Raw genomic sequence first — 25,376 nt, forward strand, 5'->3', positions numbered from 1 at the left:
ATGTTCTTAGGTTTCTAATAGCATCCTGCATGTGTATGGACATTTACCCATCTATTCATGGGTATTGTCTCCCCAACATCATCAATGAGTTGAGTTGGGACTTGAATTCTAGGGCATTTTGTACCCAGACTGTGCTTCTGCTCACTGAGCTGAGGCTGGGATTGAAATGGACTGATCACTCCATGTGGAGTGCTTCTCGGGGAAACAACTCTTTCAGTTTGCACTGTATAGTGAACACTGTCAACATTTATGCTGTCCTGTTTTCTAGGACATAGTTTACTGCAGGTGGTTGTTCTACGTGTGGTTCGCAAGTTCCTTGCGAGTTATGCCATGACATTTCTATGTCAACAAGCTCTGGTAGCTGTTGCGTTATCACCACTCTATCTTGATATACCCTAGGATGAAAATGTGCCCCCAGTATCTTTTATGAAGGTCCTGAAACTGAATAAAACAGAATGGCCCTACTTCGTGGTGGGAACAGTCTGTGCCATTGCCAACGGGGCGCTTCAGCCAGCATTCTCAGTCATATTCTCAGAGATGATAGCGGTAAGTTTGAAAACATTATTCAATAACTTGAATTAAATCCCTTTCATTATTAAATCAGTACTCATGCCAGCCTCACCACTGGGCCCGTTTTGGAGCAATGCAGCCTCAAATTAAACTAAGCCAAACTTTTGATTCCCTTTTGAGGAAAAACATGAGGCCAAAGAAAAAGTATAAACCATTCCAAGTTATGATATTAATGAAATTATAAAGTGTAAAATCAATGACAAGCATTCTAATGAGCTCTCTTCATTTGAGTCAAATTGGTGTCAGCAATGATCTCTACCCAATTTGCATAGAGAAGCCTGTCTCACAGGAAGGCTGTGAGGGGTGGGGTGGCGAGGAGAGGAGAGTTCTAGTCATAGCCTTAAAGGGTCACAGACTGACCTCACCACTTCATAGCTGTGCAAACTTGGGCAAGATGGTTTCCTTCTCTGTACCTCCGTTTCCTTAGCCTTAAAAAAATTCACTGCATAGGATACCTGAGGATGAAGTGATTATATAGAGGTAACTTGATGGAAAGAGTTAAGAGTGTCTGCCTCATAGTAAATATTCAAAAAGTAATAGCTACCACGTCATTATTTTCATAATCTTTCCAAGGCTTGTACAGTCTGAGACTAAGAAAGAAAACCCATACAGCCTTGTCCCTAGACACAAAGGTTGTAGGTTCAATTTCTGGTCAGGGCACATATAGAAACAGATAGATGTTTCTGTCTGTCTGTCTCTCTCCCCCTTCCTCTCTTTCTAAAATCAATAAATAAATTTTTAAAATAAAATAAAGTGCAAGTTACTGTCTTGCTGAAGAAAAAAAGAAAAGAAAGAAAGAAAGAAAGAAAACCCATACTATCCAATAGTTAAATTTATTGAAGAAATATGTATAGGAAGTTGTCAGAAACATCTAAGGCTCCATAAAACCCAGTATTTATATTGTAAACCTCTAACATTTCTGGAGAGACATTTTGTTAAAGATGAATTATTCTCCATTGTGTTGACATTGGACATTCATCTACAGGTAAGACCTCAAGCCAAAAAATAAATTATAAAGGACCCTCTTTTTTAAAATTAAATATAAAGCAATTTCCAACTCTCTTGCAATTCAAAAGCTATGTGGACTGTATCTATATTTTTGGGTCTCTCCTATGTGCTGAACACTGCCCTAGGCACTAGACATAGAGCAGGAAACAAAATCAAGTCCTGCTCCCAAACAGTTTGCTATACGTGCAAATCAAAACAAAACAAAATCCATCATGTATTAAGGGATGACATGTGTTTCAAAAGCAGGACCTAGCAATGGAGCGGCTGGAGATGGGGTTGCTGTGCCCGGTAGGTTGGTCAGGGGACGCCTTTCTGGGCAGAGGCCCTGTGAAGGGAGGGCAGAGGGCTTGGGCCGGGGGCAGAGGAAGAGGAACAAACACCAAAATGTCAACCACCCACAGTCCACGTGCAGCTCTCCACCCCATGTTAATAACCACGTAGTCCTCAACTTCACAGACATCAAATAGAACCGTGGTTCCCAGAGGGGTAAGGCGTGGGGAGTGCCTGTGTAATGGGGACGGAGTTCTGAAGCGGACCGCAGCGAAGGCTGCACAGTGCTGTGAATGGATTTAGCGCCGCTGAATCGTACCCTTAAAAAAAGTTAAACGGTAAATTGTATGCGATGCCTGTTTTACCACAACCAAACAGCCACAGAGTTCAAAGTCTAGTTTTTAAACTGATGCCACGTCCACTGGCCCTGGGAGGACTAAATAAGGACCCCGTGACCCCAGTGGGTATTGTAAATGTTGTTTTGTAGATTTTTGGGCCCGGAGACGACGCAGTGAAGCAGCGGAAGTGCAACATGATCTCGCTGCTGTTCTTAGGTCTGGGGATCGTTTCCTTTTTCACTTTCTTCCTTCAGGTAGGGGCCTGTGTTTGGTCTTCTGGGCGACGTTAGATTCAGTCAGAGGATAGTGATGAATGATTTATTAAGTAGATTTTAACTATTTATTAATACAGATTGAATAATTACCGATTAATCAACACTAAACGGAGTTTCCAGGTCTTAGACTGAAAGGAATTGCAAACACAGTTGGCTCGGGGCTTTCTGAGGGAACAGCGACCTCAGCTAGAGAAATTGTAATCTGCCTTTGTGGGGATTAGATCATGTCACAGATCTGCCCTCCGCAAACATTCCTTACCAAAGGAAAAGGAGATCCGAGTTCACGGGAGCACATAAGAACCAGTTAAACTCAACCAGTAAAAAAAAAAAAAAAAAAAAAAAAAACTAGAAAAAAATCAGGACAATAGCATCCTCGTTTTCTGTTGTTACTCTTTACATAATAGCAAGCGCCTTCTCTGAGCCTTTCCTCCTTAATGGATGAGCTTTGGCAGAACATACATTGTGTTGCATTCAGCTATTGTAGACCTGGCCAGAATGAACGAGCAAGCCTAACTCTGTACTTTTATACTTTTACCAAATTTCGTTTGTCTCTTTAACTCAGGGAGCACCTCACAGGTCTTCCCAATGCAATCGATTAACTCAGCAAAATGTTTCCCAGTGAATCCCAGCATGGTTTGCTGTTATCGTGGTTAAACCAATGGTAAAAGTAAGCCCGCTTTTTATTTATTGATAGAAAGCATTGCCTTGCTAGTAGCAACGCAGTGATTCCACCCAGCCACTAGCCCTGCTGTGTGAGGCAGTGAGCTCCCTGCATACATGTGTTTCGGAGGCTGTTCGAACAGTGGGCGGATGGATATAACTGGTGCCCACGGTAGCTTTGAGCAGTCTGCCAGTACAGAAAGGAGGAGACCGATGCATTCTCGTCCTGGGCGCCAAACTCCTGGCTGAGTGCCCTACCGGAAGTGTCCTGCGCACCCTCCACCGGTACTCGGTACTCGGTGTACCTGAGGCTCTCATCCACCCCAGGTGCCCTGGAAACAGGCTCAGCTGTGGCCATTTGGACACCTCTCCAGTGTTTGAACATGATGTGATTAGAAAGCAAACTTGGGGAGGAAGAGCGGCCTTACTGCCCGCCATCTAAGAGCAGGTGGAGCTGTGGCTAGAACCAGCAAACTCATCTGGAGCCTCTTACTACAGACCCCTACCTTCCCAGGCCCCTCCTTCCCCCCACACTGCATGAGCCAACTGTGTTCCTGGGTAGAATTTTGTTACTGCTATTCTGTTTTGTTTGCAGGGTTAGAAACACACTGATTGTTGTAACTACACCCAGTATTGTTCTAAGATGTTGTCCTTTAAAGTTTTGAAAGGGAAGCCTATTTAGAATGGTTCAGAAGCCAGAACTGGGTACTTCTAAGGTTTTTTTTTTTTTATCTCAATTACATACAAACGATTTAGCAGTCCATGAATTTGAAGTTGGGACTTTTAAATAGTATTTGGTCACAGGCATCTGTTAATTGCATCATTAATATAAGTACTGTAAAAATCAGTGGGAATATATCCACCTGTGTCAGAATATTAGTGATGGCCCCAGCCGGTTGGCTCAATGGTACAGCATCGGCCCGGTGTGTGGATGTTCCAGGTTCAATTCCCAGGCATGCACACAGGAGAAGCGACCATCTGCTTCTCTACCCTTCCCCCTCTCCTTTCTATCTCTCTCTTCCCCTCCTGCAGCCAAGGCTCCAACGGGGCAAAGTTGGCCCAGGCGCTGAGGATGGCTCCATGGCCTCTGCCTCAGGCACTAGAATGGCTCCTGTTGCAACGGAGCAACGCCCCAGATGGGCCCCCTAGTGGGCTTGCTGGGTGGATCCTGGTCAGGCGCATGTGGGAGTCTGTCTCTCTGCCTCCTCACTTGTCACTTAAGAAAAATAGCCCAAAAAAATGCTAGTGATGACAGAAGGGACAGAAGACTTTTTTTTTTTTTTCTCCTTTTTCTTTTTCTCAACCAGGGCTTCACGTTTGGGAAAGCTGGCGAGATCCTCACCACAAGGCTTCGTTCAATGGCTTTTAAAGCAATGCTGAGACAGGTCAGTATTTATGCTGAAAAGTGCCTTCTGTTCCGATTTCTCATTTTAAGCCTCTTTTTCTGTTATTTCATGTTGCCCCCCCACCCCCGGTGTTCATGCAAGGACTGGTCAGGGCCCTAAAAATTGTCCTGGTCCTTCAATAGCCAAAGACTTCTCAGGGTTTCCATGGGCACAGGCTTAATTTTAGGTAGCTTTTGTGGCATATTTTGTGACAATATTTATCTGTGTGGCTACTATCACTTCAAGGACCCATATTTCTTCTCTGGATTCTACACAAATCCTGGTGAGTCACTGAGACTCCAGGATGCCTTTAAACAAAGGAAAAAGAGTTTGGTAGAATTCATGTAGCACCATCAACCATATTAACTATAGATTTTTCCAAATGTTGGAAATTGATTTTGATTCTTTCTTATTTGAGCTCTATTTTCACATTAGTTCACTTGTTAACTTACTAAATTGTTGCCTGCTATGTCCCAGACAGTGTGCTGATAGAACTGTATGCATTATCTGCCCTCTGGGGAAGGTCAATCTGGTGTGAGACACATAAAGAAATGTATAAACACGTGTTGTCTACTTTCACAGAGAAGTCTTAAAAAAGAGCCCAGAATATTATTTGTCCAATTGACAGGAATTGATTGCCTTCCTGTTCACAAAAGGGCACATAGCATGAATCATATTTTAGAAAGTCTGAGTTTACAAAACTTTCTTTAGTATCTTTTAAACCATTGCTATGTAGGGAAAATTATTTCACATGAAGCTAAAAGATGCTGTGGGATGAGTAGCTTATAATTAGAATCATATCTAAGATACACTCTTTTATTTGTGTTTAAAAAACACAAACACGTTGAGAAACCAGGACCGGTTTTCTCGTGGCTAGAATTTGCACAAAGGAGCCATGCCCAGCCCAGCTCAGCTTCACCATCTTTATGGGAGACCCCACCGTGTTGGGAGGACGTGTCCTCATGCTGGTTGTGAGCACCGGGTGATGGAACGATGGAACGGCACACACCCGCGACCTCAGAGAAGCTGGCAGGGAGCCCAGCTGCAGTCTGGATAAGTCTTCTCACACACATGCTCTATCAGTGGTGCCGTCTGTCAGAGCAGAGTGGCCTCAGAGCCAATGGACTCAGGGTGGGTACCCAAGTCAGGGGCCAGGGCTCCAAGCTTCATGTCAGGCTCCCCTAAACTCCAGTACCCAAGTTAAGTGTGGCTCTTTCCTCAGCACTGAAGGTTTGCAAGATTGCATCTTATTTTCTTCACATATTTTAATCTTGAACTAATTTAAAGGTGTATTTTGTGCCGTAGGACATGAGCTGGTTTGATGATCATAAAAACAGTACTGGTGCACTTTCTACAAGACTCGCAACTGATGCCTCCCAAGTACAAGGAGTATGTAGACTGCACTTTAATGCTATTTTTCTTTGACATGATTTTAACATATGGCATAGCTGTATCCATTAAGTTTTCAGCTAGAAATAACAGAGAATTCAACTCAAACTGGCCTAAATAAGAAAGAGGGATTTTAGGTTTCAGGGTTGATGGATCCATTGGCTCAAAAATGTCACAAAGGGCCCAGGTTCCCTTTGTCTGCGTGGCTCTGCGTGGCTCTCAGTCCTCAACATTGGCTTCATCCTACGGCTCCTTTCCTCGTGGCCCTGGGATGGCTGCCAGCAGTAACCAGAGCTATGAACTTCCTTGTGGCCCACCCCATGGACGAGCACACACCTGTACCTCAGCCACCAAGCAAACACTCTTCCTTTCAATCTGACTTGGGCTAAATTGGATCATATGATGGACCCCAAACCATAACTCTCTCTGGGAAATGCCATGCTCTGCCTGGCTTGGGTCCCCAGCCCGGGCGCTGAGGTCTGTCCCAGTGAAGCTCACTGTGTTCATACGACTCAGGAGAGTGGGGAGATTGACTGCAGGTATCCACTACAACAGCCCCGTTTTCTGAGTGGTACAAACTGATTCATGTTTGGTATGCTTTACAGTGGCTGATCTCTGAGGATATATACACTTTCTCACAGGTGGTCTCTTGAAGTGTATAAATATCCCTGGCACACACTTAAAGCAAATAGTCCTTAACATTACTAGAGTACAGTGGGATTGGCTTCCACTTTAAACATTGCCTTGATAAAAGCGTGTGCCCCACAGCCTACCCCCAAAGTGGAGCAGCTGATTACGTGGTTCTGTAATGCTGAACTCGCGTGGGCCGGGAGGGATGAGAGTTGAAAGGCATGAACAAAGAAGCTGCAGAGCCTCCTGGGTTAATTGTAATGAAAGGGACCAGCTGTTAGCCCAGGCACAGAACCTATCATCATTCTGGCCAGGAAGCCTAATGCTGGTGTTTATGGATTCGTAACTTAACACTGAACTGCCTGTCCTTGCTCTTTCAGGTCACGGGGACCAGGTTGGCTTTAATTGCACAGAATACAGCCAACCTTGGCACTGGCATTATCATATCATTTATATATGGTTGGCAATTAACTCTTTTGCTACTATCAGTTGTTCCCATTATGGCTGTATCGGGAATTGTTGAAATGAAAATGTTGGCTGGAAATGCCAAAAGAGATAAAAAGGAACTGGAAACTGCTGGAAAGGTGGGTCTAATAAGGCTTCAGTTGGTATTGAAGTATTGTTTTTTGATTATGTTATATTTGTTGGTATAAGTATTGTTTTTTGACATTTTATTTGAATTATTTATTTCAACATGCATGTTTTTTTTACAGAGGTTGCTTTTTATTTATTTTTTATATAAATAAATTTTTATTTTAATGAGGTGACATCAATAAATTAGGGTACATATATTCAAAGAAAACATGTCCAGGTTATCTTGTCATCCAATTCTGTTGCATACCCATCACCCAAAGAGAGATTGTACTCCGTCACCTTCTATCTAGTTTTCTTTGTGCCCCCCTCCCCTCCCCCTCTTCCTTCTTCCCTCCCCCTGCCCCCCGTAACCACCACACTCTTGTCCATGTCTCTTAGTCTCGTTTTTATGTCCCACCAATGTATGGAATCCTGCAGTTCTTGTTTTTTTCTGATTTACTTATTTCACTCCGTATAATGTTAATCATGCATGTTTTAATAATTAAACATTTGTGCTCAATACAACTAACACTTGTCAAGACTGTGCATGAAGTAGTTTACTGTATTAATAATGCCTATAAATTGAACATGGAACAATGGAAAACTTTTAGCCAACAAAAACATTTAACATGTGGTCAGTAGAAAGAATTTCTGAATTTCCAAAGTTCATTCTACCTTTTACTTCATATCCTAATGTCATTGTTGAGACAAATGCCACACCAATTTTACAGATGAGGAGTTCTTAAAACAGAATATAAGTAAATTGTTCAAGGTAGGCTACTTGCTGGTAATTAGGGACAATTCTTTTCTTCTTGGCTGTGATTTCTGTGATTGAGATGAATAGCCACCAGATGGCAGTAATGCTTTGATTTGTGGTACCAACTATAATACCAATTGAGAAAATACTCGGTCGTTACAACGTGCCAATTATCTAAGTATGTATTTATGTGCACATTATATACTCACAATAATCCTATGAGGCAGGTACTAATGTTACTCCACTTTTATAGGCGTGGAACCTGAGAATCAAAGACATGACTGGGATTCAAATCCAGGTCTAATTTCAAAGCTCTTTATTACAAACCCCCTTCATAGGTGTTGTAATGTGTCTAAGTCTGCATACAAACTTTTATTTGCATGTACATGCATTCAAATATTTAAAATGGGATTATAGGTAGGGTATTTGTTACTCTTATTTATGTAAATATTACCCTTTCTTGAAACATAAGGAGGTGAAGAGGTTTATGAATATAAATTGTGACGGTTTGCACAGCCCAACACTTTACAAAACACTTTCACACACATTATTGCAGCTGGGGAGGAGGGGCAGACAGCGTCTCCACCTCCCAGGGAAGAAAGCACTCAGATCAAGTGACTTGCTCCAGATGTGTGGCATGTAATAAAGGGTGAGATTAGAATTCCAACCAAGCAGGATTCCACAAAAGCAGTTATTTCCAATGAAATCCTTGCCTCCTCTCTCTTACCGAGCATGGGCTGAGTTTAGAGCAGTGTTAGTCTCCCCTCCCAGGATTTCATCAGAATGCTTCCTTCTCATGTTCATCCTGCATCCTCTCCCCGAGTCAGCCCTCCAGAACTGTGCAGTTCCCAAACTTAGGGAGCCTGAGCATCCGAAGTTCTTGAGGATTCTCTTGGCTGCCGATTGTACTTTAGGGCAGCATTTCCTTGACCTCTGTTAGTCACAACTAACTACTAAAAAAAAACCAAAACACCTTGCATGTAGTTTCTCCTTTGGAAACCTGCTTCCTTTTACATTTCAGAAGGGGAAATTGTCAGCAGATAGAGTGAAGATAACTTTTTCTTTTTCTTTTTTTTCTTTATTATTAATTTTAATGGGGTGACATTGATCAATCAGGGTACATAGGTTTAGAAAAAAACATCCCCAGGTTATTTTGACATTTGATTATGTTGCATACCCATCACCCAAAGTCAAATTGTCTTCTTTCACCTTCTAGCTGGTTTTCTTTGTGCCCCTTCCTCCCTCCACCCCCTCTCTCTCCTCCCCCCCCATAACCACCACACTCTTGTCCATGTCTCTGAGTCTCATTTTTATGTCCCACCTATGTATAGAATCATAGAGTTCTTAGTTTTTTCTGATTTACTTATTTTACTCACTATAATGTTATCAAGGTCCATCCATGTTGTTGTAAATGATCTGATGTCATCATTTCTTATGGCTGAGTAGTATTCCATAGTATATATCATATGTACCACATCTTCTTTATCCAATCCTCTACTGAAGGGCTTTTTGGTTGTTTCCATGTCTTGGCCACTGTGAACAATGCTGCAATAAACATGGGGCTGCGTGTGTCTTTACGTACCAGTGTTTTTGAGTTATTTGGGGTATATACCCAGTAGAGGGATTGCTGGGTTATATGGTAGTTCTATTTTTAATTTTTTGAGGAACCACCATACTTTCTTCCATAATGGTTGTACTACTTTACATTCCCACCAACAGTGGATGAGGGTTCCTTTTTCTCCACAGCCTCTCCAACACTTGTTATTACCTGTCTTATTGATAATAGCTAATCTAACAGGTTTGAAGTGGTATCTCATTGTAGTTTTGATTTGCATTTCTCTAATAGTTAATGAAGATGAGCAGAAGATAACTTTTTCTTAGAGCAGTTACATGAAAGAAAACATTTTGAATCTAGTTAAAATAATAGAGTCTTAATTTTATTATAAATGACTAATAACACCGACAGTTACCAGAATTTTGGCAGAAGTGGGACAGTTAGAATTGAGCAATTTGGCAAATAAAACACTATACCTATACCTTGGCAGTGGCCTTGCTGCTCACAGTGTGTGATACTGGAGAAGGTCCTAACTTCTCTGGTCCTCACTTTTCCACTTCTTTAAAATGAGAAATTGTACCAGGTAATGTCCCCAGTTCCTTTCAGCTCATAAATATTCTGTCGTCCTAGGAATCAGAGAATGAGTAACTCAGACTGACTGTGTGAAATCACTGTTAGCAGCTACTTTAACCTAATTAGGATTGTTGTTGTTTTTTCATGAGAGATTAAAATTTTTAAATGTTAATTATCAGCAATTTAATCATAGTTCAGTTTTGTTTACTAAGTCAACCTTGATTAACACAGAATGGGGGTTAGAAAAAGTTTTTGGGAAACTCTGCACATCACTTTTTTCCAAATGAAAAGTTTTTATTTATCTGGGTGCAGATTATTCATGGTTAAAGTACACTGGGATTTAGGATATCTTCCCATTTTCATTTCTGTAAAAGGCTTTGTAATGTGCTTAGTGACTGGGCTTAGAAGTTGGTGGAGGAGGCTGAATAGTAACCCTCTTGACTCAAGTCCTACCTCATCACTGAGTTTAGGGCTGTTGAATCAGCATGAACACTGCAAGATTCAGGCATGGCCAACAGTGTTTGCCCCTGGGCCAGATTAGAAAGAAAACTTTTTTCACGGGCCAGACAAAATATTAAAATTTTTAAAAATGTTAAATATAAAAATGATTTGTTTAAGTAAACAAAATTTTATTATGTAATTTGTTTATGAATAAATGTGAGTGAAAAAAATTTTAATATACAATATTATTTTAATAAAAATATAATTACATACTGTATAAATATCCAAACTGTATCACAATCAAATGAAATAATATTTTATTAATAGGATGAGCTTGATGGGGTTTTATCGCAAATAAAACAATTATTTCGTTTTACAAACAGCCTGGACACGTTTTCAGTTATCAACTGCAGCTATTGTCTATGCTACAATGCCACTTGATTCAGCACACTTGACCACAAAAATAATGAATTGTTTGACCTTGGGTGCGCACTGGCAAACTCTGCCTAAAAGAATGTGGGTTTCACATTGCCATTAAATGTCAAATAGTTCATATCGAGTACAGATGAGTACAAAGGTTATAAATCTTTATAATGGAATTTTTTTAAAAAATAAAGAAGTATCGCGAATCCATTTGACCAATTATTGGAAGTTAACCCTAGATTAGTCACACTCGGAATTCTTTTTTGCATATCACTATCTTCTTAAATATCTCAATTTCCAGTAATCAAAGACGTTTCCGCTTCTGAGTAGCTGAGATTTTAAAGTAGTGGAGAATATTAAAAATTTAATCGCAGGCTGCATAGATTCATTACGCAGGCCGTATTGGGCCCGTGGGCCATATGTTGGCCATGCCTGGTAATCCATGACCAGGAAATCAAGAGTAGAGTTGAACTAGTCATTAACAACTAGTTCCTCCTTATGTGAATGCCAAAGCAGGGAGAGAAAAAGACCATAATGGATTAAGAACATGGACATGGCATCAGGGAGACCAGTACGGTTCTTGGCTGGCCTTCTCCTTAACTCGAGAGCTTTAGGCAAGTCATTTAACTTCATGTGTGTCAATTCCTCATCTGTGAGTAATATATATTTGCCTCATGGGGTTATTGTGAAACTAAATGAGATTATGTCAGTTAAGTGAGTTACCTGGTGCACAGTAAAAGTTCAATAAGCATGCTCTGCTCTGCCTATTATTACTGTTAGATTTTTCATTTGTAATAAAGACATAAGGTTATTCAGCCAGAAATATCAAATAGCTTGCTTTCATTTGGTTACAGAAGACGGGGACGGAAATAAAAGTCATAAAACTGATAAAACACAACCTAAAATAAAATCTTAAATTCCTGACAACTGTAGGTCTATGATTTAGACTAATTAGTTATCAAAGACAATCACATTAGTCAAAGGTGGCTTGGCTGTCAGAACAAGAACTTCTCTGGCTGGCTTGCAGGGAAAGGGTGTGACATAAGGACACAGAGAGGTACAGGAGAACGCTGGCTTCGTGTTACTAGGAGGTTGCTGGCAGCTCCTCTTTTCCAGCCATAAACTCGGTTGTCTGTGAGGCTTTCTGCACATTTGCTCCGTTCCTCGATTCTGTATATTCAGACCAGCTTCCTACAAGCACCCTGGTGACCTGAGCCTACGAGAACACAGGGCTTCTCAGTTCAAGCAGTTGCCTCCAAGTCCAGGAAACACATTCTGATTGGCCTGCATGAGTTGGGTGTCTGGTCTGGGTGTCTGGGTCTGTCCAGAGGCAGATTTAACGGTGGGCGCACCAGGCGCATGCCCTGGGCCCGATTTCTGAAGGGCCCTGCAAAACCCCAAGTTGACACTTTTTAATGACAGGGGCCCAATATTTTCTTCTGCGCCAGGGCCTCAACCGACCTTAATCTGCCTGAGTCTGTCCCTGGTTTAATCAGGGATTTACGGCAGGCTCCTGTTCTTTGCAGTTTGGATCTTCTTTCCAATTTTGGGTGAACATTTCTTCTCTGTAGTAGGGACATGCTCATGGAGGAAATGACAGACACCTCTAGTGGGCCATTAGAAATCACTTAGCTTAATTCTCTAGGACGCTACCCTATGAAGAAAGCAAAGCCACAAAGGGGTGGAATTAAAGCCAGTCAAGTAACAGCCTGGTCACAGGGCTGGGAATAGAATCAGGCTTCTGGTTCAATCAACACTCAGTCCATCATTCTGGCCCTAAGCTCATCAGTCTCCCTGAGGGTACAGAACTGGCTCACTCTACTTGGCACAGAGGTGCTTTTAAGATTGCCAGGTTTGCCTGGCCAGTTTGATTCCTGATCAGGGAATCATCTGCTTCTCCACCCCCACCCTTTCCTCTTTGGCTCCAGCAGCAATGGCTCAGTTAATTCAAGCGCAGCAGCCCCAGGCACTGAGGATGGCTCAGTGAAGCCTGTGCCTCAGGTGCTAAAAATAGCTTAGTTGGGAGTATGGACCTAGATGGGCAGAGCATCAGCCCCAGACAGAGGTTGCTGGTGGATCCTGATTGGGGTCATAAAGAAGTCTATCTATCTCTACCCTCCTTTCACTTTGAAAAAGAAGGGGAAAAAAAGATTGCCAATTTCGTCATAGGGCTTGTCTTAGGGAACACATTACTATGCCTTTGCTTTCAAAGAGGAAGGAATTAAAAACCCTAAAGTTTATCTTTTTCATTATTTCAGAACTAAAAGCCCCATTTCTAATCAAGATCCACTCTACTTTACAGATTGCAACAGAGGCAATAGAAAATATTAGGACAGTTGTGTCCTTGACCCAGGAAAGAAAATTTGAATCAATGTATGTCGAAAAATTGTATGGTGCTTACAGGTAATGAGCATTTCATTGTCACTAAGAACCTGGTGCTTTCCTGAAGCTGAGTTATTCTCCTAGAAAGATAATAAAAACTCTGCTGCTCTAAACAATCATTTGGCCGTAAAATGTGTGTGTGTATATGCATGTTAATCACATATTTATCCATTCAGCTATTGATGCATATGTAGGTTGCTTCCATATCTTGGCTATTGTAAATAATGCTTTAATGAACATAGGGATGCATATATCTTTTTCAGTTAGTGTTTTTGTTTTCTTTAGATAAATACCCAGAAGGAGAATTGCTGGGTCACGTAGTAGTGCTCTATTTTAAATTGTTTGAGGAAACTGCAAACTGTTTTGCATAGTGTCTGTACCAGTTTATGTTCTCTTCAACAGTATATGAGGGTTCCATCTTTTCTACATCATCACTAACACTTGCTATTTTTTGTCTTTTTAATGGTAGCCATTCTGACTGGTGGGAGCTGGTATCTCACTGTGGTTTTTATTTGCATGTCCCTGATGATTAATAATGCTGAGCATCTTTTCATGTGTCTGTTGTCACCTGTATGTCTTCTTTGTGAAAAATGTCTATTCAGGTCCTCTGCCCATTTTTTACTTTGTTTTACTAATATTTAGTTGTATAAGTTCTTTGTATATTTAAATATGAACCACTTATTGGATGAGTCATTTGCAAATATCTTCTCTCATTTGGAAGCTTGCCTTTTCACTTTATCGATGGTTTCCTCTGCTGTGCAAAGGTTTTTTTGTTTGATGTTGTCCCAGTTGTTCATTTTTCTTTTGTTGCCCTTGCCTGAGGCAATAATCCAGAAAATATATTGTTAAAACTGATATCAAGAGCTTACTCCCAATGCTTTATTGTAGGATTTTTATGGATTTTTTGGATTATGTTCAAGCCTTTAATCCATTTTGAGTTTATTAACATTATTTTTTCAATTTGGATGTGTTTTCCCTATCTTCTTGCCTAATTTCTGTGGCTAGGACTTCCATATGTTGAACAAAAGAGGCGAGAGTGGGATGGATGTCTTGTTCCTAATCTTATGGGAACAGCTTTCAACTTTTCAACATTAACTATGATTTTAGCTGTGAGTTTGTCATATATAGCCTTTATTATGTTGAGGTACGTTCCCTCTATACACATTTTGTTGAGAGTTTTTAATCATTAATGGATGTTGAATTTTGTCAAATGTTTTTTCTGCATTGATTGAGATCATAGATTTTCATCTTCTATTTTGTTAACGTGTTGTATCACATTGATTTATTAAGCCATTCTAGGAATAAATCTCACTTGATTGTAGTGAATGAAACTTTTATGTATTGTTTTAATCAGATTTCTAACATTTTGTTGAGAATTTTTACATCTTTGTTAATCAGGGATATGGGACTGTAATTTTATTTTTTTATAGCCTCTTCATCTGACTTTGGTATCAAATTAATGCTGACCTTGTAAAATGAATTTGGAAGTATTCTGTCCTCTTTGACTTTTGGGAATAATTTGAGAAGGCTAGATATTAACTCTTCTTTAAATGAGTGGTAGAATTCATTTGTAAAGCCATGTGGACCTGAACTTTTGTTGTTGGGAGTTTTTTGATTACTGATTCAATTTTATTACTAGTAATTGGTCTACTTAGATTTTCTATTTCTTAAAGATTCAGTCTTGTTAGACATTTATCCAGTTCTTTTAGATTTTCCAATTTGTTGCCATATAACTGTTGATAGTATTTTCTTATGATCCTTTGTATTTATGATATCCTTTGTTATTTATTTTTACTTCTGATTTTACTTATTTGGGTCCTCTCTTTTTTTCTTGATGAGTCTTTCTAAGAATTTACCAGTTTTGTTTATCTTTTTAAAGAATCAGCTCCTAGCCCTGGCCGGTTGGCTCAGTGGTAGAGCGTCGGCCTAGCGTGCAGGAGTCCTGGGTTCAATTCCCGGCCAGGGCACACAGGAGAAGCACCCATCTGCTTCTCCACCCCTCCCCCTCTCCTTCCTCTCTGTCTCTCTCTTCCCCTCCTGCAGCCAAGGCTCCATTGGAGCAAAGTTGGCCCGGGCACTGAGGATGGCTCTATGGCCTCTGCCTCAGGCGCTAGAATGGCTCTGGGTGTGACAGAGCAACACCCCAGATGGGCAGAGCATCGCCCCCTGGTGGGCATGCCGGGTGGATCCCAGTTGGGCACATGCAGAAGTCTGTCTGACTGCCTCCCCGTTTCCAACTTCAGAAAAATACAAAAAAAAAAAAAAAAAAAAAAAGAGCTCCTAGTTTTATTGATCTTATGTGTTTTTTAGCCTCTACTTCATTTATTTCTGCTCTAGTCTTTATAATTTCCTTTCTTCTACTAATTTTGAGCTTCGTTGTTTCTTTTTCTAGTTTCATTGTAATGTTAAATTGTTTGAGCTTTTCTCTTGTTTCTGAGTCATTAGATATTAACCTGTAATAACAGCAGCTGTCACTTAAGTAACCACTAGGTACTATTAGACATTTATACTGTTTATTTAGTTTTCAAAACAATTCTGCATCATATTCCTTATCCCCATTGAACAGTTCAGAAAACTGATACATAGAAAGGTTAAGTCACTTACTTAAACTAATGTAACTAGAAGTATAATTTAAACCCAGGTCAAGTAAACTTAGAAGCTGTGGTCTCTCATAACAACACAGTGCTAAGAGTGGTTGAGGAGATGGTTATGAATACATTAATTTCCTTTTCAGAAATTCTGTGAGGAAGGCACACATCTATGGGATTACTTTTAGTATTTCACAAGCATTTATGTATTTTTCCTATGCCGGTTGTTTTCGATTTGGTGCCTATCTCATCGTGAATGGACATATGCTCTTCAAAGATGTTATTCTGTAAGTAACTTAAAATGTTAAGATTATTCTATAATAAAGTTTCAATAGATCTATGCAAATGTTTAGAGTAGGAGGAACAAATCTCTTGTTCTAAGATGAGGTTGAAAAATTGAATTAACTACAGAAATCTGGTCTTTTAAATATTCCAAGGACAGTGTAATCATTGGAGTAGACAAAAACTAACCAAGCTCATAAAAATCATCATAAACCAAAATTTTAGTAATACATAGACCTCCACACAGGAAGATGGCCAATTTTCTTACTGTATAATAAGACTTTAGACTCAAAACAGAGGGTTAAATAGCTTACTCTTTATTGGCAACCAAATATGGCTTTGTCAATGAGGTGGGAATGCTTGGCTGAAGTTTGTACCTAACCAGACTTGGGATGAGTCTGCCAGCATTTGCCTTTTAATTTCTCTCATGTTTTCTTGGTTTACAAGACTAACCAATAGTCTTTCTAATAGAAAATATGCTAAATACATTCAAATATGTTGTAGTCTAGTCTTGCCAAAGGGAAGCCATTCTTTTTAAGATCACTTGGCATATTTCTGCTCTAATGGGATGATTTTAAAGCTCTAGTGAACAACTTTTTATTGAACAAGGTCAAAACAAGGAAAGCAAAAGTGTTTAAAAGCTGTTCTTTATTTTCATCCAAAATTAAAATAACCATGTAAAAAAAGTATATAATCTTTGTATCAGTCAGGAACCCTGCAGGAAACAAATGTCATTGCAGATGGGGTAATTAAGGAGAGTTTGCTAAAGAGTCTATTTACAAAGGTGTGAGAAGTGTTAAGGAAAGCAGTAGTACCCAGAAGAGCTATCAACACCTCATCATTCCCAGTTTAAGACTGCTAAAACCCTAAGCCTAAAGGGCAAAGGGGGGGAAGGATTTTTAGGACCCAGTGTAGGGTTCTGTTGTTTTAGGTGGAGGGACACAATGACACAACAATCAAACAAGTAAGAAACCAACCAAATACCCTGGCCTAACTGTCTTCCAGCCCTCTCACTCCCCGCTAGTCTCTTTCATTGTCAAACCCTATGAGATGCCAAAGGATAAGAAAAGTATTGGTACAGTCTGTGAAGAGTCAGCTTCTGCACACTGGAGTAGTACAAAATAATGATGGGTAGAGAGTGGTTTTGGATGATTAGATAGAGATATGCAGCTCAGCTCTGAGATTTACAACTTGGGAGTATTTTTATTTGTCTCGAAAAATATCATTGAGAAAATTCGTCCTACTTTCTTGTGGTTTCGTTTTCACCACTAAAATGTTAAATTCTAGATACCGTTAAGTGGAAGACAATGTTTTCATCTTTCATGCTAAAGCTGGATTACAGGGTGTCTAGTAGAGCCAGGCAACTAAACCTGATTTCATCACGTTTTAAAATTTAATTTTTGTTACCATCCTTACAAGTATTTAAGGGAGAGCCTTTACAATACCCACAACTCGCATCCCCATGTATTTAAAACACACTTGAATAGCTTAGATTTAGAAACTTGGTGAAAGAAAAGACTTTTTAAGTTCTCCATTGTTAGTAGATAGAGATTTTCTACTCCTCCCCTTTCTCTGGGAGAGCTCTGGGGTCAGAGGAAAGCTTTGTGGAGAGCTGGCCCCTGGGATGCTTTAGCTCTTCCTAAAAGTTGTTACAATCCATGTCCGCTCTTTAAAGATGTTTTCATTGGAAAATAGACCTTTAGCTCAGGACAGCTGTTTTTTCAGGGTGGTGTCAATAATTACTTTAATTATAAAAGAAAAGCGATTTCTAGGAAAGGCTTATTTTTCCTAATAAAAAATCTTTAAGGACAGTGATTATTGTTTGTGTGGGAGAGGAAACCACAGACTGGGAGTCAGGGCTGTAGAGATACTAGGAAATGAAACATCACTTCTTGTCTGCTGCTGATCAAGCCCCATAATAAGTACTGTGCTTCGGTTCCCTCAACTCTGAATAGGGTATACTAGTTCTCAAAATTACTTGCGATCACAAATCAGATTCAGTTATAAGCAACTTCCAAAACAGAACTTGGGAAAGTTACAATAATTCTAGGAAATTAGAGGCTTCTAAGGAAGAAAGAAACCTCCTCCTCTAGATTTCCTTTGTTACTGAAATTTCATAGGAATGTGCGTGGCTAGGGCGAGGTGGGGTGCAGGCATGACTTAAGGCAGTAAATGAATATCGCATTGGTAAGCAAGTATATCTTTGAACTTTTCAACATCATGGAGCTAATTATACAGGTTAAATTTTTAATTCCTCTTCTTCTGGTCCAGGGTGTTTTCAGCGATTGTGTTTGGTGCAGTGGCTCTGGGACACGCGAGTTCCTTTGCTCCAGACTATGCCAAGGCCAAGCTGTCTGCAGCCCACTTATTCATGCTGTTTGAAAGACAACCTTTGATTGACAGCTATGGTGAAGAAGGCCTGAGGCCTGTGAGTTCTCTGCTACCTTATGACTGCTTGGTTACATTTTTTCCCAATGGTTTGCTAGATCGTAATTACAGGATAAATTTCTAGTGATTCCACGGACATTTATTTATCTTTGTGGTATTTACAGAACTAATACTTGTCCAACTTTCCTGGCATTTAAAAATTTCATAAGGGGTTTCAATAACTCTGAAGTTTAGCACATCAAAAGTGAAAAAGAAAATTTCCAAATGTTCTGGAACTGGATATATTTTTTTATGAAAACTGTCATTTTTGCATGAAGGTATATACATATAGTTCTGCATGTAAACACCATTAGCAATTTGGCTTTAATCACATCTTGTAATGACTGAATTACAATTAGTAAGAAAGCCACTCTATTCACAGTGAGTAATAATTCTATACAATTTCCAAAGTTAAATTCAGATTGGAGGTGTCTTCACATGACACAAGCTGCTGTACATTTAAATGCACCAGAAGCAGTGTGGGGAAACAGTTGAGGACTTAGTTTTTCTAGGGCTTTATCCGATATTTCATGGTCTGAAAACGTTGCTGTGCCTGGTGAGATAAGGAGAAGGAGAGAAAGAGGCTGTCTGGGCTTGACCAGGGCTGCCACTGAGGCACAGGTAGAAACTGCCTTAGATTCCCAGCCTTTGAACTGTTAGACACTGGGTTGGCTCTAGCCTCCAAAATCATCATCTGAGAAAGCTAAATATTTGTCTTAAATAAGTCAGCAATCAAGTGTAGGCAACAACTCTCTGTAATGTGATGGCCTAATGTAACCTGTACCCCCAACTCCCACCCTCATTTTACATAACAATTTCCCATCAATACTTTTTTATTAATTTTATTAATGATTTGATCATCCACCTTTTTAAAAATTGATTTTAATTTATTGTGTTTACATAGATTCAAGTGTCCCACAGAATACATTCCCCCACCCCCATGTTTCCTCAACATCACCCTTGCCCCCTGCCCCCCAACTCTCTCCCCCCTTCCCTCAAGGATTTACTGTCCTGCTCTCTATAATGCTGTTATGTGTATATAATTTCACCAATCTTTTCCCCTTCTCTGATCGAATCCTCTCACCTCCTTTCCCTCTGTCTGCTTTCCTTCTTTTGTCCCTTTGATCCCGCCTCTGCCTCTGTTCCGTTCCTCAGTTCACATTGTTCATTGGATTCCTCAAATGAGTGAGGTCATATAGTATTTTTCTTTCTCTTCCTGGCTTATTTCACTTAGCATATCCCATCAATATTAACTAGTGCTAGCATGTGCACTGAATATGAATTTTATGTTTTTCTACTACTGTCTTTGGTGTTAGTTCCTTGAAATAAAAATTATTACAATCATTAGCAGACCAATTATAATGCAACATTAAAAACTTTGTTTTTAGGATAAGGTTGAAGGAGATATAACATTTAATGAAGTGGTGTTCAACTACCCCACCCGGCCAGACGTGCCTGTGCTTCAGGGGCTGAGCCTGGAGGTGAAGAAGGGCCAGACCCTGGCCCTGGTGGGCAGCAGCGGCTGTGGGAAGAGCACGGTGGTCCAGCTCCTTGAGCGCTTCTATGACCCTTTGGCCGGGACAGTGGTGAGCACACTTTCTTAAATTAGTGACCTATTTAAGGCTATATTTCAAGTGGCTTAACCAATATCCTCATAATGGAAAAAAATGGACAAGACCCCCAATCCTACTTGATGCAATAACATTCTATAAACCCTACATGGGTACCTACAGTCAGACAAATATGAAATTGACCTCCACCAGCCATGGGCCTTTTAAGCCAGCCTTATCCTCCTAAATAAACCCTCAGTTCCTGGTTAGTAAAGGTAAGCACAAACTCCTGCCAGAATTCTCAGTAGGCTCCGGGGAGAGGCGAGTGCCTGCCTGTTCCCTCCTCGCCCCCTTCTGCTTTGCCTTCTTTCTCTCACCTTGAACTCTAGGCTCTCTGGCTTTGACCCTCCCCTTCAGCCCTTCTATACTGGGCTCTCATCATTGATTTCCTGGTATCTATCCCTGGCTCCCTTCCATAAGCGAAGACATGGCTCTGATAATGTCTGCCTCTTCTATGACCTTGGGACAGTCCCCACTGACATAGCTCTGGGAGTCTATCCCCACGAAGACCACCCCCAAAGGGTTAAACCGTGCGTAGTTACTTCTTTTGGGGAAAAAAATCTTACACTTCCACCATTATAATTACTCTGCATTTATGAATACAGGCAAACTAGCTCAATATTCTCTAGGTACACACTGCTAAGGCTGTGGTGGTACTTTTTACTGAGAGGTCACGACAAGCTGGACTAGTGTGTGTTCCTTCTAGAAGTATCATGACTTCTGCTTACAGAAAACCAATACAAAACAAACTACCACCAACCAAACCATTCTCCCAAAGACACTGCCCTGAGCTTGTTCACTTTCCCTTGAACTTTTGTCCTTTGTGCTGTCAAAAAGAGAAAAGGCTTGGAGTTCTCAGGGAAAAGAGAAGCAGAAGTAGGACAAGAGGTAACCAACTTTCAGAATCTGCTTTTTGTTCTCTTGTGCCCACAAGAGGGGAATAAAGCCAAATAAAGAGGTTGGAGTTGGCCCTGGCCAGTTAGCTCAGTGGATAGAGCATCGGCCTGGCATGTGCACATCCCAGGTTTGTTCTGCAGCCAAAGCACACATGAGAAGCGACTATCTGCTTCCCTTCCCCTCTCCCTCTTCTCTCTTCCCCTCTTGCAGCCAGTGGCTTGGTTGGTCTGAGTGTTGGACCTGGGCGTTGAGGATAGCCTGGTTGATTTGAGCACCAGCCCCTGATGGGGTTGCTGGGTGGATCCCAGTTGGGGTGCATGCAGGAGTTTGTCTCACTATCTCCTCTCTAGGAAGGAAGGAAAGAAGGAAGGAAGGATGGCATAATCATTGTAAAAATCATTTTGTTGGCTTTGTTGGCCTCCAACAGTATAAGTCTTTAGAGGCTGTGAGGCTTGGTATTTCACAAACTGCTGATGCCCACATGCAACAAAATCCTCCAGATGGTTAATCTAAAAACTCACTGCTTAGTTCTTTTTCTTTTCAAGCTCTTCTTATACATTGTGGATTTTGGTTTTCAGCTCCTAGATGGTCAAAATGCAAAGAAACTGAACGTCCAGTGGCTGAGAGCCCAACTCGGAATCGTATCCCAGGAACCCATACTGTTTGACTATAGCATTGCTGAGAATATTGCTTATGGAGACAACAGTCGGGTTGTATCACAGGATGAAATTATGAGTGCAGCCAAAGCAGCCAACATACATCCTTTCATCGAGACCTTACCCCAGGTAAGTTAACTGGTAACTTCCTAGGGTGAAATTGTTCCTGAAGTCTTACTCCAACAAAGTCTTGTAACATAATGTGTCTATTTACTAGCATTTACTAGCTCTCTGACCTTGAACAAGACACTGAACTTATATAATACCAATTTTCCTTATGTCTACCTCATATAGATATCATGAGAAGCAAATAAGGTGATGTTAAATTGATGTACTGTATCTCAGGATGCAAACTGGCAGTTGCAGGCTGCATTCAAACTGTGCCATGTTTGGTTTATTCCTTATACTTTCTTTTAATTAAACACTTTAGTTTTGATATAATAGATTCACATACAGTTGTACGGAATAGATAGATTTTATGTACCCTTTACTTAGTTTCCCTCCAGTGACAAAATGGCAAAACAACCATGCTATTGATATTGATACAAAGCACTCTTTTTCAGACTTCCTCAGTTTTATTGTACCCATTTGTATACGTGTGTACTTAGCTCTATGCAGTCGTGTTGCACGTGTACACTCATGTATCCATCCACTATCACAGTCAAGGCTGAGCATTTCTGTCACCACAAAGATCCCTCGTGTTGCCTTTATGCCACATGCCCCTCCTTCCGTCCTTTCTCTCCCCAGTCTCCGGCAACCTGAACTTCTCCATTGCTGTAAGTTTCTACTTTAAGAATGTTACATAAACATCAGCTAGTAGCCTTTTGATATGAGCTTTTCTCTTGCAGCCTAAGTCCCTGAAGTGTATCTATAGTTTATTCCTCTTTATTGCTGAGTAGGCTTCCATGGTCTGGACCTGCCTCGTTTAACCTTTCACCTGTTTCCAGATTAGGGCTATTAAGAAGAAAGCTGTTCTAAATATTTGTATACCAGTATTAGTGTAAACCCGAGTTTTTTTTTTTTTCAAAAATTTTTTTTATATTTTATTTATTAATTTTTAGAGAGAGAGGAGAGAGAGAGAGAGAAGGGGAGGGAGGAGCAGGAAGCATCAACTCCCATATGTGCCTTGACCGGGCAAGCCCAAGGTTTCGAACCGGCAACCTCAGTGTTCCAGGTCGACGCTTTATCCCACTGCGCCACCACAGGTCAGGCAGTGTAAACCCGAGTTTTTAGTTCTCTGGCAGAAATGCCTAGGAGTGCAACTCTTGGGCCACGTGGTAAATTGCATGTTGAATTTTATAAGAATGGCCGTGCCATTTTACATCCCTACCAGCAAGTCTGTGATAGTTTCTCTGTATCTTTGCCAGCATTTGCTGTTACTAGATAGCTATAGAGAAATATATTTTTACCATTCTGATAGGTGAGATATGATCCCATTGTGGTTTAATTTGCACTGATAATGCAACATCATTTGCATATGATGTGTTGCATAACATTATAAATGATGTCAAACATCTTTTTATATACTTATTTAACATCTATATTTCCTCCTTGGTGAGATGTTTCTTCATGTCCCTTGCCCATTTTCTAATGTTTTTCTGCTGTTGAGTTTTGACAGATTTCTATGTATTCTAGTTATTAGTCCTCTGTCAGGTATTAGTTTGCAAATATTTTCTCCGTCTGTTGCCTTTTTCACCTCTTTAATGGGGTTTTGTGCGGAGCCAGAATTGAAGTGATGAAATGTAGTTAGTTCATCAGATTTTCCCTTTTATAGATTGGGCTTTTGGTGTAGTCTAACGGTTCTTTGTGTAGCCCCAGGATCTAAGGATTTCCTCTGTTCTCCCCCCAAAAAAGTTATGGTTTTGCATTTTACATTTAAGTTCATGCTTCATTTTGAGTTAACTTTGGTATAAGGTGGTTTTTCTCTAATGACTCATTTTATTCCTTTGGTGTGGACATGTGCTCTCCAGCTCCCTGGCCCCCAATACTCCCTCCTCCCTCATTAGAGCTGCTACGAGTGTAGGCTAAGTGTGGTGATGTCAATCTGGATTTGCAACATACCAAAGGTGAGAGGTCAGTGAAACATTTTTGGAACTGGTCAACTTGAGTAGCCCTGGAAAGATGACTTGAGATCCCCAAAATGAGGGCAGGGGTCATTCATCTTGTGGCCCTTGTCTAGCACCTAGGGTCTACTACTGGATTAAACTGAAGGACAGCTTACTTTTTACTGTTATATTCTACTATGATTAGAAGTCACATTCAGAAATAAAATTAAACCCATGTTAGTTAGGCTTACTAACCCTTAACACACAGTCATTGACTTCAAATGTTGGCTATGATTGAACAGAAAAATGTTAAAGCTTCAGCTTTTATTTAACTGACATTGGATTTTAGGACATCAATTCACATGGTATATACACTGAATGCAGTTCACTGTGACTCAATTTGTACTTTTACTCAGCCTATGCCTTTTTGGCTTAGAATGTTCTCTCGGTGTTGAGCTTCCCAACTTCCCTGCAGAGGCACCGTTTCCCTTCTCCCCCCTGACCTCGCTGTTGGTTTTCCTTTGTCACGGCGTGTTGCGTGAACTGCTCGCTTGGTACTTACTGGCCCTGTTAGTGAATGCTGTATATGTATTTTTTTCTCTTTAGATTTTAAGTTCCTTCAGGGTAGGAATAAAGCTGAATTCATTTTTTACACTTCCCACAGTTCTGGGCATAACAGGTACTCAGTGAATACTTAAGTGAATGAATGAATTTAAAAGAATAAATTGGGCTCCTTGTGGATCCTGTGACTATATCAAATTAAAAAAAAATTTTAACATTAAACTTTAACGTTTAACCTTTTTGTACTCTAGTGACAGCAGCTGACACTATAATGTTAGGAATTTGAGAATCTGCTGAATATCATTGAGAACTAGTCACTAGTTTTCTATTTTGATTTTGAAAACATCCTGTTAAACGGGGGAAAAACCCACATTAAATGGACGATGTAGCTGTTACAGAAACCTTTTATTGATTCCAAAATTTTTTTCCTTGTAAGTAGCACTATCATAGGTTAAGAAGTAAAAGTTTATGAGTATGCCATCAGTAATTCTTCTAGGTGCAAACTTGATTAATTTTATTCATGACCAACTTGCAGAAATATGACACACGAGTGGGAGATAAAGGGACTCAGCTCTCAGGAGGCCAGAAGCAGAGGATCGCCATCGCCCGGGCCCTCATCAGACAGCCTCGTATCCTGCTGCTGGACGAAGCCACATCGGCGCTGGACACTGAGAGTGAAAAAGTAGGGCCGCCAGCCTCGTGTCCCACTTTTGTGCCAGTAACCATAAGAAATACGTAAGCACAGAAAAGTCAATAGAAATAGAGACAGTGGTTATTTTGAGATAGGTTTTCTTTTTCCTTTCAGTATTTTTCAATTTTTTCTAAAATTATCATATTACTTTTAGAAACACATTAAAAATAAAGCATTCAATAGAAAAGGCTGTGTAAATCATTTTTAGCTCATTAACTCTAGTGGAAAAACTGGAAAACAGGATACTTATTAAAGGGGAACTAGTTAAGTAAAATATATTGTGATTAGTTAGGAATTTTAAATATTTGTGAAGATTAGTATTTATAGTGAGCATCCATTTTAATTATAATTTAAAGGAACTAGATATAATGTCCAATTATATAAATATAT

The 25,376-nt window shown here is 40.3% G+C and overlaps 1 protein-coding gene across 8 annotated transcripts in view; it reads left to right on the plus strand.

Annotated features, from left to right (window-relative positions):
- ABCB4 (ATP binding cassette subfamily B member 4) overlaps positions 1–25,376 on the plus strand; it is a 237,629-nt gene that overhangs the window by 211,860 nt on the left and 393 nt on the right. For 7 of the 8 annotated variants that reach the window (XM_066240437.1, XM_066240430.1, XM_066240433.1 and 4 more), the window contains 11 exons: positions 400–546; positions 2,336–2,440; positions 4,429–4,506; positions 5,812–5,895; positions 6,906–7,109; positions 13,150–13,250; positions 15,964–16,104; positions 18,371–18,527; positions 19,915–20,112; positions 21,612–21,818; positions 24,831–24,977. In XM_066240437.1, coding sequence (XP_066096534.1) covers positions 400–546; positions 2,336–2,440; positions 4,429–4,506; positions 5,812–5,895; positions 6,906–7,109; positions 13,150–13,250; positions 15,964–16,104; positions 18,371–18,527; positions 19,915–20,112; positions 21,612–21,818; positions 24,831–24,977 — 1,569 coding nt within the window. The remainder of the gene's footprint in view (positions 1–399; positions 547–2,335; positions 2,441–4,428; positions 4,507–5,811; positions 5,896–6,905; positions 7,110–13,149; positions 13,251–15,963; positions 16,105–18,370; positions 18,528–19,914; positions 20,113–21,611; positions 21,819–24,830; positions 24,978–25,376) is intronic. The other variant, XM_066240434.1, reaches the window with a different exon arrangement.

This window comes from Saccopteryx bilineata, chromosome 7 (assembly GCF_036850765.1).
Source record: "Saccopteryx bilineata isolate mSacBil1 chromosome 7, mSacBil1_pri_phased_curated, whole genome shotgun sequence".
Taxonomy (NCBI): domain Eukaryota; kingdom Metazoa; phylum Chordata; class Mammalia; order Chiroptera; family Emballonuridae; genus Saccopteryx; species Saccopteryx bilineata.